This window comes from Marmota flaviventris, chromosome 6 (assembly GCF_047511675.1).
Source record: "Marmota flaviventris isolate mMarFla1 chromosome 6, mMarFla1.hap1, whole genome shotgun sequence".
Classification (NCBI taxonomy): Eukaryota; Metazoa; Chordata; class Mammalia; order Rodentia; family Sciuridae; genus Marmota; species Marmota flaviventris.
This window is the reverse complement of record NC_092503.1, coordinates 85,531,761-85,553,268: the sequence shown is the minus strand read 5'-3', so window position 1 is coordinate 85,553,268 and position 21,508 is coordinate 85,531,761. Positions and strand designations below refer to the sequence as shown.

At 36.9% G+C, this 21,508-nt stretch overlaps 1 protein-coding gene across 5 annotated transcripts in view; it reads right to left on the bottom strand.

Annotated features, from left to right (window-relative positions):
• The window catches only part of Slc17a5 (solute carrier family 17 member 5), a 57,165-nt gene that overhangs the window by 12,844 nt on the left and 22,813 nt on the right, over positions 1–21,508 (bottom strand). For 4 of the 5 annotated variants that reach the window (XM_071613258.1, XM_071613259.1, XM_071613260.1 and 1 more), the window contains exons 7-10: positions 16,266–16,424; positions 12,527–12,659; positions 9,642–9,789; positions 1,665–1,755 (exon numbers count right to left, since the gene is read on the bottom strand). In XM_071613258.1, coding sequence (XP_071469359.1) covers positions 1,665–1,755; positions 9,642–9,789; positions 12,527–12,659; positions 16,266–16,424 — 531 coding nt within the window. The remainder of the gene's footprint in view (positions 1–1,664; positions 1,756–9,641; positions 9,790–12,526; positions 12,660–16,265; positions 16,425–21,508) is intronic. The other variant, XM_071613261.1, reaches the window with a different exon arrangement.

Below are 21,508 nucleotides of genomic sequence, written 5' to 3'. Positions count from 1 at the left end.
TAAGGAATTAGAAATGGTGAAGAGTGGAGAACAGTGGTGAACACATATGTGTCTGAAATCAAGATATTTGGTAAGAAGGTTTATATGTACTGAAATTCAACAAATTAGATATGATATTGACTGGATCATAAAGCCAAACAGAAAGTTAGGTTTTCTTGAGAGGGTTAAGTTAGCCTATTGAAGAACTTATTCCACCAGCCTTAAGATACTTAAAAAAAAAAAAAAAAAGTATCAGGGATTGAACCCTGTGGCATTCAACCATTGGGCCACATCTCCAGCCCCCACCCACCGCGTGCCCTCTTTTTAAATACTTTTTACTTGTAGTTGGACACAGTACCTTTATTTATTTATTTTTTACATGGTGCTAAGGATAGAACCCAGTGCCTCACACATGCTAGGTAAGCGCTCTACCTCTGAGCACAACCCCAGCCTGCCAGCCCTTTTTTATATTTTATGTAGAGATAGGGTCTCACTGAGTTGCTCAGCACCTTGCTAAATTGCTGAGACTGACTTTGAATTCCCAAAATACTGGGATTATAGGCATATGCCACTGTGCCTGGCTTGAGATACGTTTAAACTTTAGAAAGTAGAGTTGGAAAGAGTAATGTTTCAAAAGGCTCTGTTGACTGACCTGGCCTCATGCTGCCCTCCAGCTTTAAGACCTAACCAACCCTGGCCCACCTTGCCTCTCTGCACTTGGTGCCCTTGCCCAGGCCTATGTGTCAGACCCTTAACACCCACATGGCTTACTCCTGAGGGGCTCCTTCCCCACTGCTCTCTCTCGCAGTAGCATGCCACACTATCTTTTTTTCTGTAGCATCTGTCAAACTGCACTTTAACGCTCTAATTACATATAATCTGTAAATGGTGAATTTTTCAGAAGTATAGGAGAAGCTTGTCATTTTGCCTTTGAATCTTCAATATCTAACATGCTGATAAACACTCCAGAAATGCCTTTTGAGTAAATGTTCCACTGCTTCAGGGCTTACTGACTCACTCATAAGGCAGCACATTTTATAAAGTAACAGCTTTGAACAGAAAAATTTCCTAATGTCTCCCATAACTTCTCTCCATCTGTCTTTGTAGAACTACTGAGAATAAGTCACCATCTAGTCCTTCAAATATGTGAAGACACCTATCAGGTCTTCCCAAGTCTTTTGGCCCTTCAAACATTGTTGACTATTTCAACTGTTCTTCCTTCATTCTCACATTATTTCATGACACCTCACTCACCTTGATGGGTCCCTTTTTTGAATTATTTTACATTGCCAATTTTTATTTGTTTTATTTTATACGTAAATTACTTATATGGTAAGCTACTACAGCTTTTAATACTGTGTGGTTTTGACCACAGGATTATCATTTAACTTAGTTATACTGTTCTAAAACCCAAAGAGTATCCTTTAAAAATGTATACTTTCTCATCCATTAAGGCTTATAGATTTTGTTGCCATAAATAATTTCTTAAGAATACATATTCAAGAGCTGGAGCTGTAGATCAGTGGTAAAACACCTGCTTAGAACACATGAGGCCTGAGTTCAATCACTAATACCACAAAGAAAATAAATAAACATTCAGAACTCTACCATTAAAATATACTCAACTCTGACACAGATGCATAATTCCCAAATCTTTTCAGTTTATAAGCAAAATGTCTACTTACATCAGGGGTCAGGCTTTTAGCAATGACAGGCCCAACCATTCCTGGAATAGTGGCAAATGTATTCGTGATGCCTAGGAGGATACCAGCATACCTGGGGACACATTTTCATAGAGGTTTATTACTATGTTACACATTGAAGCAGTTTTTTCAATAGATTACTATTCTACTGTCAGGTTGCTTTCTTATGAAATTTTATGTTTCAAAGCAATGATTTACCAAACTAGGATTTTATATTCAGCTGATGGAAAACTTGCATTTCAATAGTTAATTAACATTCTAACATTACATAGAGGAATACAACCAGTGAAATTATCCTTTTTATCCTGATGCAGAATAGTGCTGACATATGATTTCTATACATCACTGTATCTAGATAGGAAGTTTTGTGTGTCTAGCTTATTATTACTATTTTTTTTTTTTTTTTTTTGGTGCTTGGGATTAAACTCTGGGTCTCATCTGATATTATGCCAGCTCTCCACCACGGAGCTGCATCAGCAGGTGCAGTTTTTTGGTTCTGAGGATTGAACCCAGGGGCACTCTACCACTGAGCCAAATCCCCACCCTTTTTATTTTGAGACAGGGTCTTGCTAAGTTGCTGAGACTGGCCTTGAATTTGTGATCCTTCTGCCTCAGCCCCCTAAATTGCTGCGATTACATGTATGTGCCAGTGTACCTGGCTTAGATAGAAATCTAAAGAATTTCTGCTTATATTTGAAAAATGGTAATGTCCTGTTGATTTTTTCAATTTATAATATATAAGGAATGTATGTAAACTAAAAAAGTATATTATGGCCAAGATCTTCAGGAAGTACCATCTTAAGAAGAATGAAGTACTTATCATTTTCTATAAAGAAATCTTGTTAGACTGATTATCAGAAATCTAAAGTTTTTTGGGGGGATACTGGGGATTGAAGATTGAACCCAAGGTTGTTATACCACTGGGGCACAATCCAAGTCCTTTTAATTTTAAAATTTTGAGGTCTTGCTAAGTTGCTTAGAACCTCACTAAATTGTTGAGACTGGGGCTGGGGATGTGGCTCAAGTGGTAGCGTGCTCGCCTGGCATGCGTGCGGCCCGGGTTCGATCCTCAGCACCACATACAAACAAAGATGTTGTGTCCGCCAAATACTAAAAAATAAATATTAAAATTCTCTCTCTCTCTCCCTCTCTCTCATTCTCTAAAAAAAAAAAAAATAAATAAAAATAAAATAAATTGTTGAGACTGGCCTAGAACTTGTAATCCTCCTGCCTCAGGCTCCTGAGCTACTAGGATTGCAGGCATGTACCACCACACTGGGCTAGGAACCTAAATACTTCTAACCTAGATCTACAAGGTGTGAGCTCATGCAAGTATGTGATAGATTGTCATGCAAGATATGTGATAGATATCTATGTGATAGATAGCTCATGCAAGTATTGATAGATTATCTATGAGTTCACAGATATGCACATGTAATATGTCCAGTAGTCCCAATGGAGCACTCTCACACCCTATTAGGTGTACTAATAATTTTTTTTTGTTTTTGTTTTTTTGGTATTAGGGATTGAAACCAGGGGTGCTCTACCACTGAGCTACATCCCCAGCCCTTTTTATTTTTTATTTTGAGACAGTTGCTGAGACTGGCCTTGAATTTGTGATCCTCCTGCCTCAGCCTTCCAGGCCACTGGAATTATAGGCATGTGGCATGGCACCTGGCAAGGAAATCTTTTTCAATGTAACATACATATGAAAAAAATACACAAGCCACCAGTGTACAGTTTGCTGAATTTTCACAAAGCAAAGACAACAATGTCACTAACACCTAATCAAGAAATAGAACCTCAGAGAATAAACATTCTTTTTTTATTTTTAAACAGAGAGAGAGAGATTTTTTTTTTTTAATATTTATTTTTAGTTTTCGGCGGACACATCTTTGTTTGTATGTGGTGCTGAGGCTCGAACCCGGGCCGCACGCATGCCAGGAGAGCGTGCTACCGCTTGAGCCACATCCCCAGCCCGAGAATAAACATTCTTAAGGGCATTTTACATATAGTTGATCAGCCTCTCAGATTGTATAAAATTTAATTTGAATAGTCATGATTTTGTCAGGTCACTCCTCTTCTACTCAGGTACCTACAAGGATGGTCTAACATTTACTTTAAGAAGACTGCGGGCCAGGTGTGGTGACACATGCCTGTGATCGCAGTGGCTCAGGAGGCTGAGGCAGGAGGCTCATGAGTTCAAAGCCAGCCTCAGCAAAAGTGAGGTGCTAAGCAATTCAGTGAGACCCGGTCTCTAAATAAAATACAAAATAGGGCTGGGGATGTGGCTCAGTGGTAGAGCACCCCTGGGTTCAATCCTCAGTCCAAAAGAGAGAAAAGGCAAAAAAAAAAAAAAAAAAAAAAAAAGAGGATTACAGTCTTTTGCCTGGATTTACCATGACCTGGCCCTGGCCCATCTATACAGCCTTATCCCCAGTACTGCACAATCACACCTTCAGATCATATCTGCCATATTCATCTCTGCTATCTATTTTTGCTCATACTATAAATATGCTACCTAAAATCCACACTCCTTCCATCCTAACCCCTTGCTTGGTACTTCTCATACTGACTAGTCATATCAATATCTTTATGGCTTTAAAGTAATTGTCCTAATTTGAGTTTGCTGATTCTGACTCCAGTCTCACTTCAAACTCATGCTTTATTGCCCTTAATTATATCTAGTGCCCAGTACAATGCAAGTGCTTATTCAATACATATTACTAATGAATGGTGGCATGTGACCTACAGCAGAGAGTCATGGGGCCCGGACAACACTGAATGTGGGAGCTTTGATCCATGCAGAGTAGTCCTCCCTTCCCCCTGGGAATGGGCTCCATGGGTGCAAATTTCTGATCAGGAATTTTATATGACTAGAAGACCCTGTCTCAAAATAAAAATAAAAGGGGCTGGAGTTGAATGTGGTACATGCCTATAATTCCAGTGGCTTGGGAGGCTGAGGCAGGAGGTTTGCAAATTCAATGACAACCTCAGTAATTCAGTAAGGCCCTAAGCGACATAGGAAGACCCTGTCTCAAAATTAAAAATATAAAAGGGATGGGGATGTTTCTCAGTGGTTAAGTTCCCCTGTGTTCAATCCCTTGTATGAAAAAAAAAAAAAAAGGTGGGGGGAGGGTGGCCGGGATGTAGCTTAGTGGCAGAGCACCCGGAGTTCAATCCTCAGTACTGCAAGTAACAACAATAACAAAACCAATCTGTGGGTATCATCTAGTTCATTTTTAAAAGTTGCTGTCATTACCCTCTCTCTCTTTTGGTACTTGGGATTGAACCCAGGGGTGCTATACTACTGAACTACTTTTCTAGACCATTTTAATTTTTTATTTTGAGACAGGGTCTTGCTCTGGGCTTGAACTTGTGATCTTCCTGCCTTAGCCTCCCAAGTAGCTGGGATTATTGTTGTGCACCATTCCTGACTTGCTGTCTTTTTTTGATTGAAGATACTGAGATGTTTGTCCTGTACATATTCCTAAATTTTGGATTTTATAGGTTACATCCCTGAAGTGTCATTTAACATAATCCCCTCCCCTTTTATTTTGATATTGGGGATTGAACTCAGAGGCACTCAACCACTGAGCCACATCCCCAGCCCTTTTTTGTATTTAATTTAGAGACAGGGTCTCACTGAGTTGCTTAGTGCCTCGATAAATTACTGAGGCTGGCTTTGAACTTGTGATCCTCCTGCCTCAGCCTCCTGAGTCACTGGGATTATAGGTGTGCAACACCACGTCCAGTTCATTTAACATAATTTTTTTTATGTCCCCTGTGTTTCAGCACATTGGAGGGATGTAGCCTGTAGATGCTAGAGGACTCATTAGATTTAGGTTTGATATTCTGGCAAAGTGATAGAGGAGTTTGGTTAAAAAAATTACTTAATGGGTTGGGTTGTAGCTCAATAGTAGAACGCTTGCTAGTACATATGAGGCACTGGGTTTGATTCTCAGCACCACATAAAATAGATAAATAAAACAAAGGTATATAAAAACAAGTACTTAAGCACATAAATGGCATTTATTAATTTATTTTTCATAATGGTTACCTAGACATATACAAAGTCTAATCACAGCTTTCAATTTCTTTTGAAAGAATAGGTGTTATTATAAAGTAAAATTTTGGTTGAAAGTAGTTTGTTGTTTTATTCATTTATATAGTCCTTTTTTAAAAATATTTTTTTTAGTTGTAGATGGACACAATACCTTTATTTTATTTGTTTATTTTATGTGGTGCTAGGGATCGAACCCAATGCCTCATACATGCTAGGGAAGTGTAGTCTTATTGTGGGATAAAGCAATTTCTATTAGGGATTTGGATCTTCAATACCTAGGCTACAGACTATTATCTGAAATCCCTTTCCACATTTTGAATGGGAAGGTGCCTAAATTAAAAAATCCTAGCCAGGCATGGTGGTGCATGCCTATAATCCCAGCAACTTGGGAAGCTGATGTAAGAGGATCATAAGTTCAAGGCCTGCCTTAGTAACTTAGCAACCCTGTCACAAAATAAGAAATAAAATGGCTGAGGATGGGACTCAATGGTAGAATGACCCTTGGTTCAATTTCTAGGACAAAAAAAGATTCCCACTGAACTAAATTCAGTTATCTGTACACATCACAATTTTTTTTTTTAAAAAACCATACATCCATACATAATACAATACCAAAACTATGAGGCACAGATTTTTTTGGCTTATCCCCTTTAGGGAGTGTATCTTAAATTAACCAAGCTTGGCAGGCCCTGTCTCCTTCTCTCTTTTTTAAAAAAACTATTAGCACCTTGGCAGTAGGAGGAATCTGTGATGTTGCCAGGTCTTTTTGGTGACAGATATTAAGTGCAGATGAATGCTGTGAAATTCTAAATGTCAGCACCAAGAAACTCATTCAAGTATTTATATTACACTTGGCCAGGAAGGGCCATGAAAGACTGATGACTGCTTGGAAGAGAACATTGTTGTATGAACTCAGTCTGGATTCTGTGCTGTTGGAGTACTAGAATTCTGTGACAATAACTGTTCAAAATCCTATCCTATAGGGTAGGTAACTTGGATATTTTTTTCTTCTCTGGCATCCACTTCCATTTTCTTTTGACAATAGCTCTAATTTTTATTTGATGATCTGATTTTCTTTCATTTCTAGTTCAAGAGAGCAGGGTTTCACCTGATTCTAGAACTTTGGATAGACTTCAGGAACCTGATGAATCCTAAACTATACTTCTGCTCCATGAAATAGAGTAGGTAGATTATTACCTTCCTTCAGGCTGGGTGGCTGCTGAAGTAACTTTATATTCTCTATAATTTTTACTTCTTATATTTATTTACTTAGTTTTATGATACATTTACATCAATTGAAGCAACCATGTATGTGTCTCTGCAATGAGTTCTTTCCCCTGAGTTTTCAAAACAACTACGAGGATCTCTAAACAACCAGTTCTTTAAGATTTTCCCATCTGTAGATTCAACCAAACACAAATCAAAAATATTTATTTTTTTTTTTGCTCTTTTTGATGGATTATTCAGGAGAAATTTTTAGAATTAGTTTATTTGTATGTGTATTTTAAAGGTTTTTAGTGATGCTTCCCAGACTTTCTTTGAGGAAGAATTACCAAATTATGTTTCAACAACAGTCTGTGACTGGTTGTTTTCTTTAATTTTTGTCCAAACTGGACTCAAGCACCCTTTAGGCTTTTTAAATTTAATTTAATTTTATTTTAGTTGTAGTTGGACACAATACCTTTATTTTATTTATTTATTTTTAATGTGGTGCTGAGGATTGAATCCAGCGCCTTGCACATGTCTGGTGAGCACTCTATTGCTGAGCCATAACCCCAAGCCCTCAAAAATATTTTTAAAAATTCTGAACATGTACATTTTTTCTTGTCATTATTCCCTAAATAATACAGTATTAAAACAATTACATAGCATTTACATTATATTAAGTATGATAAGTTATCTAGAGATGATTTAAAGTAGGGCTGGGGATGTGGCTCAAGCGGTAGCGCGCTCGCCTGGCATGCGTGCGGCCTGGGTTCGATCCTCAGCACCACATACAAACAAAGATGTTGTGTCTGCCGAGAACTAAAAAATAAATATTAAAATTCTCTCTCTCTTCCTCTCTCTCTCTCTCTTAAAAAAAATAAATAAAGTATATGGGAGGGTGTAGGTTATATGCAAATACTATGCAGTTTTTTTTAAATTTTTTTAAATATTGTTGTTTTAGTTGTAGTTGGACACAATACCTTTATTTTATTTATTTATTTTTATGTGGTGCTGAGGATTGAACCCAGGGCCTTGCACGTGCTACGTGAGCGCTCTACTACTGAGCCACAACCCCAGCCCTATATAAGGGATTCTTTATTTTATTTTTTTGGTCTGGGGGATTGAAGCCAGGGGCACTTAACTGGTGAACCACATCCCTAGTCCTCTTTTTTATATTTTTTGAGACAGTGTCTCACTAAGTTGCTTAGACTCTCACTAAGTTGCTGAGGCTGGCTTAAACTTGCGTCCTCCTGCCTCAGCCTCTGAAGCAGCTGGGATTAGAGGCATGCACCATTGTGCCTAACTCTATATAAGAAATTTGAACTTCCTTGGATCTTAGTTGCCATGGGAGACCTGGAACCAATCCCTTCTAGATATCGAGGGACAACTGTAAGTGAGAGGCAACTTGAAAGATCCTTGGACTCTGGAGCTAGAAGACCTGATTTTAAGTCTTAAGTCTACCACCAAGTTATATCCTTCTCCCTTTATGTTTTTGATTTTGAGACAGGGTCTGACTAAGTTTCCTAGGTTGGCCCTGGACTTGTAATCATCTTGCCTCAGCCTCCTGAGCAGCTGGAATTATAGGTATATGCCACCATACCTGGAAGTATGGATTCTAGTTCAGTAGGTCCATGTTGGGGCCTGAGATTCTACATTTCTTCTGAGTTCTCAGGTGATGTTGAGGCCTCTGGTCCATGAACAGGACTGATAGGATGAGATTACTCTATATCCTCCTGGTTCTAACTTTCTATAATTCTGAAAGCTAGCTACATAATTGAACAGTATAATTTGTTTAAGAGAAATATTTTCAAGATTTGTTTCTTTGACTTAGTAGCATAAAAGAACCTATTTCAATTCTTTATTTACTATTTCCTTGAATCCATTTTAGGTAATTAGGTTTAGTTCCTATTTTATAAATTTCAAATACATGCCCCTAGTCACTGTGTATCCACATTAGGAAAGTAGACATCTATCTGCCCTTTCTCCCATAGAGGTGGCTTCTTGTGCCTTTAGTCCTTAACTTGAAGGTTTGTTTATTATTTCAAATTATCTGATTTTTCATATTATCACTAAATTTAGCAAAGTTGCCTTGAAATTACTTTGCTTTCCAAATATTCCTTTCCTTCATTGTTATCTATCTATTTATTTATTTATTTAGTTGGATACACTACCTTTATTTTATTTATTTATTTTTATGTGGTGCTGAGGATCAAACCCAGGGCCTTGCACTTGCTAGGCAAGTGCTCCACCACTGAGCCACAACCCTAGCCCCTCCTTATTATTTTAAGCTTCTTGAGCTCATATTTCATCTATATGTACACTCAATAAACAACAAACATTTATCTGTGGACAGAGGTGATGGTAGTTAAAAGTTTAAATTTAAAAACAACTGCATAGCCCCTGATTGAACCCAGGGACACTTAACCACTAAGACATACCCCTCCCCAGACCTTTTTCGCATTTTATTTAGAGACAGGGTCTCACTGATTTGCTTAGTGCCTTGCTAAATTGCTGAAGTTGGCTTTGAACTCGTGATCCTCCTGCCTCAGCTTCCTGAGCCGATAGGATTACAGGCGTGTGCCACCATGCCTGGCTTTCAACTGTAAATCTTATGTTATTTATGTTTTACCATGATTAAAAAAAAGAATTTAAAGTCAATCACAGCAACTCTTTATACTTGTACTCACGAAGGTGCAATATCCAGATGGTTGATGCTAAATCCAGAAGAGCAAAAGCCTCCCAATGTTGTTGATATAGTTAAGAATGCAACAGCCAAAGAATAATCACAGCCTATAAATCCAGCAGCTACCAGGAATACTGCAGGTCCAATCATTCCTGGAGTTAAAAAGTTATAAAAGAAAAAGCTCCCGCATTAATATTTGCTCTACCTTAAGATAGTGTAAATCTGAAATTCAACACTGCTGCCACCTAATGTAGAAACATTGAATTGCCTATAACACATGAGTGATGTATGAGTTTCATCAAAGAACAAAACTCCAAAACTGTTAGAAAACTATGGGCAGAGCTGGGGATGCAGCTCAGTGGTACAGCACTAGAAGCATGCATGAGGGCCTGGATTCAATCCATACCACTGAAAAAAAAAGAAAGAAAGGAAAAAAACATATGGGCATAATACAACTAATACAATAGTTAACCATAATGAGGTTAACCAAAATCTTATTATACAATCTGCATGTGATCAGAACTCAGCTAAAGGACTATAGAGTTAAAAAAAAAAAAAGATAAAAAAGAGAATGACTGAAAAGTATGAGTGCAGAGAGAAGCCATATTTAACAAGATGACTTAAAATTAGAATAACAAAAGAAGATAAATTAAATAATAAACTGTATTGCATAAAGTTAGAAAAATCTCTGTTTTTAATAAGTAAAAACTGTTATGTATAGGTCATTACAGGCAATTAGGCATAAAGTACAAATTGTGGTTGTCAGTTTTTTGGTGTCTACAACAATGCTATATAGTAACTCTGTGATAATGGAAATGTTGCATTTGTATATACTACAACTGAGGAACTTATTTTAAAATTTCAATTAAATTTAAACAGCCCCCTTAAATTTAAATGGCTAGTGGCTACTGTAAATGGCTAGTAGCTTTTGTATTGTATAGAATGGAGCAGGTTCATCCATAGAAAACTAAAAAAGAGAAATCAGGTTAAATCCAAGGGATTTATGTCATTTGTAGATATGGAGTCAAAGGAAGTAAGCAGTGGAACAGGACAGCATGTTCCAGTGGTTAGATGGCAGATGTTTGCAGAATTAATATAAATAGGATCCTTTCACAATGTAATTACTGAAGTATAGCCATCAATAACTTCCAGGGTCTCTAATTACTACAGACCTTTAAAAAGCTAAATAACTCTCTCAGATAGTTCTAAAATTTAACTTTCTGAAAAGAGTCTCAAACACATGAGTACTTAAGATTCCTTGGAGATCTTTGATTTAGAATTCATTTGTTATAATGATATTAGTAAATATTTTGAAGTTGAAAGTGCATTTACTTAGAAAAACTATTTTCATTGCCAATTATAGATGAAACAAAGTGATTATAAAATCCTGGGGATGATGTTTAGCAAAATAAGTCATTTTTTGTGACCATGAACTATGACAGAGACAACAGAAATTATAAATCTTAATCCTCAAAATGTATGGTTCAAAAAAACCCATCATGTACTAAATGCACTAAATGCATCAGAGTGTTTTAATATGTAAACAAAATAAATGACAGATTATTGTTTTTATTTTACCTTGTTTTGTTTTGATATTATAAGAAGAAATATATATTTGGTCTCTGCACATAGCTCCTAAGAATTCTGGAGTGATAAGATTGTCTTTTGTTTGCTAATAAGATGACTGGTGCTACTGGGACTAGTGCCTGTTGCTTCTGGATGGGGGCTGGTGACCAGAAAGACCAGGGCATGATTAGAAGATTGGGACTTTTAGCTCTAGCCGCCTCCAATATTTGGGGGAGGGGGAAGGGGCCTAACAAGAGTTGATCATCAATGTCCAATTATTTTACTCAACAATGTCTGCATTATGAAGCCTACATAAGAGTTCAAAAGGACAAGGCTCCGATAAGCTTCCAAAAAGCAGAAAATGTGAAGGTTCCTAGAAGGTAGTGCTCCTGAAAAGGGCATGGAATCTCATTGCCCCTTTCCACATACCTTGCCCTCAGCCACTCTTCCATCTGGCCATTCAACCATTGGCTTTGCAATAGCCTTTATAATAAACAAGTAAACATAAGTAGTGTTTAACTGAGTTCTGTGAGCTGCTCTAGGAAGTTAACTGAACTTAACATGGGGTCATGGGAATACCAATTTATAGCTGATTACTCAAAAGTACAGTGTACAAGCTGTGTGCAATGGTCCATGCCTATAATCCCAGTGGCTCAGGAGGATCACGAGTTCACAGCCAGCCTCAGCAATTTAGTGAGGCCCTAACAACTTAGTGACACCCTGTCTTAATAAATAAATAAATAAATAAATAAAAAGGGCTAGGATGTAGCTCAGTGGCAAAGCATCCTGGGTTCAATCCCCAATACAAAAAAAAATTATATATATATATATATATATATATATATATAAAAATATAAATGACTTGAGATTGGCATCTGAAGTGTGTGTGTGTGTGTGTGTGTGTGTGTGTGTGTGTGTGTGGTCTTATTGGACTCAGCTCTCAACTTGTGGGACCTACAGTATACATAGGTAGATAGTGTTGGAATTGAAATACAGAACACTCAGCTGGTATCCACTGCAGAACTGGCTGTGTGCGAGAAATCCCCACACACATATTGGTGACCAGAGGTAAAATGTTTTGGTGTGGAATATTGTGTTAATTATGTGTGAGAGTAGAAAAATACTTTGTTCTCACTGGCCCCCCATTTCAACAACTGTAACCCCAAACAGGGCTGGGGTTGTGGCTCAGTGGTAGAATGCTCGCCTAGCACGTGTAAGGCACTGAGTTCGATCCTCAGCATCACATAAAAATAAATAAAATTAAGAAAAAAAAAAAAAAGAACTCTCTGTAACCCCAAACAAAACTTGATTCACTTCACTCACCAATAAGGGTAAAAATTCTTCGAACACATATAGTTGAAACATTCCACTTTGCCCTTAAATTGTCAGCAGCTTGACCAGACAGAATCATACATAACCAACAACCAAAATAAGGCAATGCAGACAAAAATCCATTCTGGAAGAAATAAGAAGATACAGATTAATTATGGTGGAAGGAAAAAATGAAGTGTGTGCATGCATGTGCATGTGCGCACACACACACACAAATACATGCATATCAAAGCCAACTACCAACAATGATAACAAAAGAAATAGGTAGCAATATTCTGTTAATGTTGATATAGTTACATGTTAGAGTCTGTAAACAAGTCAAGATGGTGCCTGGCATTTTGCAGAGGGAGTGGTTTGTGAAGTAATGCCAGCAAGCCATTAAGTGTGGAGATTCCTTATTGGTTGACTGCTGTATCTAGTTTATGTTAATTAAGATAAGCTGTGTGGAATGTATATATACCCCTCTGGTCCTACAATAAATGGCTCCCACTCCTGCTGTATCAACGTACACAAGTTGTTCGTCACCCCACCCCCCCACCCCCGTTCAACGTAGCTCCCTAAGAATCTGTTTTAGAGGGAAACCAGGCTCATCATAGTCTTGTCTGCTTAAGGTAATCTTGGCTGTTACTCTGAAATATGGGTTGTGGGAGAAGATAAGTCTTTCTATTAGCCTGTTGATTCTCTCCACTAACCATTTTTTGTCTTTGATTTTTGCTTTTTAAATTTATTTGGTACTGGGAATTGAATCCAGGGCCACTGAACTACACCCCAATCTTTTTTATTGTTTTAGTTTCAGACAGGGTATCCCTAAGTTGCTTAGGGCCTAGGGTCTTGAATTTGAGTCCTAATGCTTCAGCCTCTCCAGTTGCTGGGATTATAGGCATGTGCCACCACTCCTGGCGATTTTTACTTATTTATTTCAAAATGTATATTTTTATTACAAAATAAAATGCACACAAAGAAAACCAAATGAATTAAATGTAAAGCTTAATGAATTATTCTAAGAACCACCTAGGTCAAGAAATAATTCTCTTTAAGAAATAGAACTTTGCTGGCCACTACAGAGCCCTTCCATGGTTCTGGCCCAATCATAACCATCTTCCTTTCCCCATAAGAAAAGCATCATCTTGCTTAGAGCAGACAGTAATCATACTCACAAGTATCTGTAGATGTGCCTTCCTAGACACCATAGTTTTAGTTTCTTTATTCTGAAACAGGATCTTGCAACTGCCAAAGCTGGACTCAAAACTTGTGATTACAGGCTTGTGACCCTATGCTAGCTCAAACTATTTTAGAGCTGAAAATGCATTTTATGTTCACATATAAGCATACAGTTTTTTTCTTTTCCCAGAATCTGGGCGCTTGGTAGTTTCTTTTCCCACGTTTTGCCTCCAGCACTGTCTGTCTACGTCCTTTGTCAAGCACTGTCTGTTCTACGTCCTTTACAAAAAGATGAGTCTTTCTGCTTCTTTGTCTACCCTTCTTCTACCCATATGAGGCACTGCTTATCTATTGCCTGGACTATGGCTCCAATCTCCTACTTTCTGCATAGATGTTCCTATTACTAATAACTTCAACCTTTTGATTATCTTAGTTTCATGCTTCCCATTGATTACTACCTATCTCACCAGCTCACTCCCTCTAATACCTAACCCTAATCCATTGACTCTGTCACATTTTTACTGTCCTTTGACTCTTTTGGTACCAAGGATTGACTCTGTCCACCCCCCCCCCCTTTTTTTTAATAGAGAGAGAGAGAGAGAATTTATTTTTAGTTTTCAGTGGACACAACATCTTTTATTTTTATTTTATTTTTATGTGGTGCTGAGGATGGAACCCAGGTCCTGCCCGTGCTAGGCGAGCGTTCTACCGCTGAGCCACAATCCCAGCCCCGTATCCCCTTTTTTAAACCAATTTTTGAGATAGGTTGCTTATAGTATTGCTGAATTGCTGAGGTGCAGGAGGCTTGAGAGTTCAAAGCCAGCCTCAGCAAAAGCAAGGTGAAAAGCAACTCAGTGAGACCCTGTCTTTAAAGAAAATACAAAATGGGGCTGGGAATGTGGCTCAATGGTCAAGTTCCCCTGAGTTCAATCCCTAGTTACCCCCCCCCCCCCCAAAAAAAAAAAAAAAAGGCTTCTATATGATAGAAATATTTTCAAATCCTATTCACATATCTTTTAAATACATAATATATTCCCCCCTCCCCACACCCCAGGGCTGCGGATGGAACCCAGGGTTTCAATGCTCTACCACTGAGTCACACCTACAAGAGGATCTATGTTTGTAATTTTCTTGAGTACAGACCTAGGAATAGAATTGCTGGGTCATATGATAACTTTTTAACTTTTTGAAGAAGTATCAAACTATTTTTTATTTTTAAATAACTTATTTTTATGAGATGCTGAAGATCGAACCCAGGGCCTTGCACATGCTAGGCGAGTGCTCTACCACTGAGCAACATCCCCAGCCTCCAAACTATTTTTTATAGCAGATGTTTTACATTCCTACTACCAATGTAGGAGGTTCCAATTCTTCCACATCCTCATCAACACTTGTTATTTGTGTGTGTGTGTGTGTGTGTTTTAACAGCCTTTGTAATAGGTATGAAGTGATATCTAATTATAAATTTGATTTGCATTTCCCTAAAAACTAATAATGTTGAATATCTTTGTATGTACCTACTGGTCATCTGTAATCATTGGAGAAATGTCTATTTAAGATATAAGGCTGGACATGGGTAAAGCCCTACTATCATTCTTTTTAGAAGAAAGTATTGTTTAAATTTGTCATTTGATATCCTAGCATACTGCCAGGAATTAATAAAAAAAAATTTATTTATTTATTTATTTTAGGGGGGAGAGAGAGAGAGAGAGAGAGAATTTTAGTATTTATTTATTTTTAGTTTTCGGCGGACACAACATCTTTGTTTTTTTTTTTTTTTTTGTATGTGGTGCTGAGGATGGAACCCAGGCCGCATGCATGCCAGGCGAGCGCGCTACTGCTTAAGCCACATCCCCAGCCCAATATATATATATATATATATATATATATTTTTAATACTGGGTATTTAACTCAGGGGTACTTGACCACTGAGCCAATATCCCCAGCCCTATTTTGTATTTTATTTAGAGAGAGGGTCTTACTCAGTTGCTTAGTACCTCGGTTTTGCTGAGGCTGGCTTTAGATTCGTGATCCTCCTGCCTCAGCCTCTAGAGCTGCTGGGATTATAGGTGTGCACCACCATGCTGGCCTAATAATATCTTTTTTAAAAAAATATTTTTTTAGTTGTAGATGGACACAAAACCTTTATTTAACATATTTATTTATATATGGTGCTGAGGATCAAACCCAAATGTGCTAGGCAAGTGCTCTATCACTGAGCCACAACCCCAGTCCCCTAATAATATCTTATAGATAAAAGGATTCTAAGCAAAATATATCATGAATTAAGAATTAACACAGGGCTGGGATGTAGCTTAGTGGCAGAGCACGTGCTTAGCATGTGTGAGATCCTTGGTTCAATCCCCAATACCAAAAAAAAAAAAAAAAAAGTTAACATAAAGAGAAGGCTTAACAGTAGAGACAAAAAAGAAAAGTTCCTAAAATTTAGTACAGCAGAGTAAAAGGGAAGACACAAATAACTTCAGTTTCAAAATATATAAAAATAAATTCTGCATGTAATTGTAAAATGTATATTCTATTTAAGAAACAGATAATTATTATTTCTTACCTCTTGAACATTGAACCTTAGGATCTCCTTCATGTAAGTAGGCAATAATGTCAATAAAGTATAAAAAGTCCAGTTGTACGAAAAATGAGCAACTACAATAGCCCAAAGTGGTAGTGATTTTAAAATGGGTATCCATGGCACTGACTTCTGTGAAGAAAGCTAAAGAAAACAGACAAAGCTAGAATAAGCTATAGCTGTGTTAATGTTGAGACCTGTATCTTATCAGCTGAGACTCAATCTAGACCACATAGAGAACATCAGCCCTGATTAGTAAATTCTACATTTAAAAATCAACTCCTTTGAGATATTAAATAGAATACATTATAAATGTTTGTTTCATTAAATATATACACATACATATAAACATATAAGTTCATATATATATATAAATATATATACATACATATATCAATATACATAAATATATACATACACACATATAAATATATATATAAATTTATATATACATATATATGTATTTATGTATATTAACTAGAAAGTTCAGGATTCGGATTACAGGAAAAAAATGGCAATATAATTGTAGAGTTATAATGTCAACGCTAAGAACTCCTTATGATGTTAGAAGTCACCTTCAACATCAATATCTCCATGAAATAGAGAATAGTTTCAAAATCACAGTAAAAAGTTCACATAAGGATAAATAAAAGAGATCAGAAGATCAAGTTAGAATTCATATTTTATTATTCAATCTTTATTCAATTTAAATGATTCATAAGAGTTGTGCACGCTGGGTATGGTGGCTCACGTTGCTAGTACTGGCTACTTGGAAGGCTAAGGTGGGAAGATTGTTTGAGCCTACAAGTTCAAGACCAGCCATGGCAACACAGTCTGACCCCATCTCAAAAAGAAAAATAAATTATGTAATAGAAAGGATTTGTATATAGCCATATCTAGTAGTGGTCTTCAAAGTAAGGTGTAAGCACCCCAGAGATATATATATATATATATATATATATATATATATATATATATATATATATATATGATGACCCACTGGGGTGAAGAAAGACTTATTAGAATTTCTATTTACACTAAATTTTTTTTTCTGAAAAAGAAACTAAACTCTATCAATATTTAATAAATAGGCTGGCTCTAGATATATTGGATGATCATGTATGGAATGATTTCCCTAATTCAGAGGAGTTAATAATGGCATCCTCACTTGTCTATTTGCCCTCAGTGTTTTATGACATATTTTGAAGTTTACAATTTAAGTAATATAAGTGGATTTATGATTTGAGTTTTAATTAAAACAAACCTCAAATAATGGACCATGTCTTCAAAAGATTCCTACAGAGCAATAGAAGAGAATCATAGTAATATAAGCACGGTGAACATTAAGAAAGTATCTAATGTGTAACTGATGTGATTCTGCAATCTGTGTATGGGGTGAAGGTGGGAGTTCATAACCCACTTGAATCAAAGTGTGGAATATGATATGTGAAGAAATTTGTAATGTTTTGAACAACCCACAATAAAAAATTAAAAATATATATAAAAAAAAAAGAAAGTATCTAAGCTGCCATTTTTCCTCCTGATTATTTTGTTACTAACTCATCAAGCAAAACAACAGGAAATCATAAAAGACAGCATATTCAAACACATGGCCTTCATTAGACAGCAGTATTATGTTAACTAATTAGTACTATTTTTAAAGTGACAGCAAAAAGGTTATTTCTATTAAAAACTTTAAAAATATACATGTATACTTTTTATTTCATCTTATTCACCCTTTAAAAGGTCTATTTTTTGGGCTGGTGATGTAGCTCAGTGATAGAGTGCTTGCCTAACATGTGCAAGGCTCTGGGTTTAATCCCCAGTACAACACAAAAAAGTCTATTTTTGTATATACTTATGATGAATGCAAGTACAATAATATATTTGGGTAACTTCTGAGTAAATATAAATACATTCAGATTGTGAGCCCCCTACCTGTTTATGGATGGGTTGCATGATCAAGAAAGCTTGGAGATCACTAGTCTGGGGTATTGGATTTTTATATTTTCTATACACTGAGGTTCTCTGGTTCCTTTCTCAAAAACAAGAACAATTTGTTTCTGTTTCCAGGGTTCACTGTTATTTCAAAAAGAGGAAAAATCAGCATTAACCTTCTTCTGGCCTTTTTCATATGGACTTTTTACTGGATATCTTAGTAGATATACTCTTTTATTTCCTATCTTATAACAGAGATATAAGGGGTATGCCAGGTGCAATGGTGCATTTCTATGATCCCAGTGACTTGGGAAGCTGAGCCAGGAGGCTTAAGAGTTCGAGGCCAGCCTCTGCATTAAAAAATGACAAAATCATAGAATTTGCAGGGAAATGGATGGCATTAGAACAGATTATGCTAAGTGAAGCTAGCCAATCCCTAAAAAACAAATGCCAAATGTTTTCTTTGATATAAGGAGAGTAACTAAGAACAGAGTTGGGAGGAAGAGCATGAGAAGAAGATTAACATTAAACAGGGGTGAGAGGTGGGAGGGAAAAGGAAAGAGAAGGGAAATTGCATGGAAATGGAAGGAGACCCTCAGGGTTATACAAAAGTACATACAAGAGGAAGTGAGGGGAAAGGGAAAAATAATACAAGGGGGAGAAATGAATTACAGTAGATGGGGTAGAGAGAGAAGATGGGAGGGGAGGGGATGGGGGATAGTAGAGGATAGGAAAGGCAGCAGAATACAACAGACACTAGTATAGCAATATGTAAAACAGTGGATGTGTAACCGATGTGATACTGCAATCTGTATCCGGGGTAAAAATGGGAGTTCATAACCCACTTGAATCAAAGTGTGAAATATGATTTGTCAAGAACTATGTAATGTTTTGAACAACCAACAATAAAAATTAAAGAAAAAAAAAAGAGAGTCCGAGGTGTATAGTAAGACCCTATTGCAATATAAAATTTAAAAAAGGATAGGTATATAGCTCAGTAGTTTCCCTGTTAAATCCCCAGTACAATGAAGAGGAGTGGGAGAGATAAGGGGTAGAAGGGAAGAGGGGAATTTATTCTTTTATAGCAGTGATTTTTTTTTTTTTTTGTACTAGGGATTAAACCCAAGGACACTTAACCACTGAGCCATATTTACAGCCCTTTTTATTTTTCATTTTGAGACAGGGTCTCACTGAGTTGCTTAGGGCCTCACTAGGTTGCTGAAGCTAGCTTCAAACCAGCACTCCTCCTGCCTCAGACTCCCGAGCTGCTGGGATTACTGTGCCAGGCTTACAAAAGTGATTCTTAATTCCAGCTGTACTTCAGAATAACTTCTAGCACTAAAAAATTGCAGATGCCTGTACTTTACCCCTGACCTTCTGAACAAATGAAAACAAGCAAAACAACAACAAAAATCATCTGAATGTAGTACCAAGGAATCTAAAATTTAGAAGGCTTTTACAGCTGGTTCTATAGAGTAATGGTTCCTAAACTTTGCTGCCATATTAAAGTCAACCAGGGAGATCAACATCATTCTCCACAACAATTACATAGTTTGGGGATGAATGAGAGGTAGGCATCTCTCCCACCCACCTCTAATCTATCTACTGTTGTCCATCTATGAGAGAGAGAAATCTATCCATCCAGACAGCCATCTACATTTTTGAAGATGAGGTCTGTGTTGCCCAGGCTGAACTCAAATTCTTGGACTCAAGTGATCTTCTTACCTCAGCCTCCTGAGTAGCTGGGATTACAGGCACAAGCCATTGTACCTTGCTGGCATCTATAGTTTTTTAAAGATCCCAGAGGATTTCAATGTGCAGCAAGTTTAGGGATCAATCTTGCTGTAAAGATTAGATTAAAAGAAAGCCCACTTCCTCTCATCCCCTTGATTGAGGAGCTCAGGGAAGAGGATTTTAGAGACTTAATGAATTAAGAACATTTTAATATGGTTTTAAAATCCATAAAGGAAGTGAAATATTTCAAAGATTGTATGGGTCTGTATGTGTCTTTTATAGTTTTCTGCCAGTATTTAGTAGTAATCTTATTTATACAAATGAAACAATTTTAGCCAGACTGGCATATTTTCACATCCTATAAATATCAATTTAATTTTTTTTAGAGAGAGAGAGAGAGAGAGAATTTTAAAGAGAGAGAATTTTTTTAATATTTATTTTTTAGTTTTCGGCAGACACAACATCTTTGTTTGTATGTGGTGCTGAGGATCGAACCCGGGCCGCACGCATGCCAGGTGAGCGTGCTACCGCTTGAGCCACATCCCCAGCCCTCAATTCAATTTTTGATAATCTGATGGAGTTTTTTGGGAGAATCACCCAATCAAAATCAGTTGTATGTCCAACATATGAGCCTGACAAAAAGTAGGTTCTCTCTTTTTTTGGTACTGGGGATTGAACCTAGGGGTGCTTTAGCATTAAGCTACATCACAAATTCGATTTATTTATTTATGGTACTGGAGATTTAACCCAGGGGACATTCTACAGTTGAGCTACATCCCTAGCCCTTTTTCATTTTGAGACAAGGTCTCGTGCTAAGTTGCCAAGGCTGGCCTTAAACTTGTGATCATCCTGCCTCAGTCTCCCTAGTAGCTGGGATTATAGGCATGTGCTACTGTATCTAGGAAAGATAAATTTTTAAATGTTATTAGGATAAACTACCCAAGTATCTAGAGACATTAAAAAAAATTCTTCAAGGCTTTTTTTGGGAGAATCACCCAATCTCCCAAAGGTAGCACTGTCCCAGGTAGCACTGTCTAATAGAACCTTCTATGATAATGCAAATGTTCTTCTGTATTTGTGTTTTTCAATGGTAACCAATAGACATGTAGCTATGACAATGAAAATGTTATTTTATATTTGTGTTGTTCAATATGGTAACCAATAGACATGTGGCTATTAAGTCCTTACAATTTGGCTAATGTAACTGATAACATGGAATTTTTAATTAAATTACTATTTACTAAGGGTGCTAGGGATTTAAATGAGGGCCTCATGCATGCTGAGCATGTGCTCTACTACTGAGCTACACCTTCTACCCTTAATTATATCAGTTTCAATTAAAATTTAATGTCCACTTGGGGCTGGTGGCTACCATACCGGATAGCATAGGTTATCATAGACCTTAATGAAGTACAAACAGCTTTTTCTGATTTTCTAAATCCAGAGATTATTTTCTTGTTATTATTTCCAAGACATTATTATCAGAGATGATTTGCCAATGAAGCAATATAAACACATATTCTCCATGGCTTCATTATAGCCAACTGTTGGCCAAA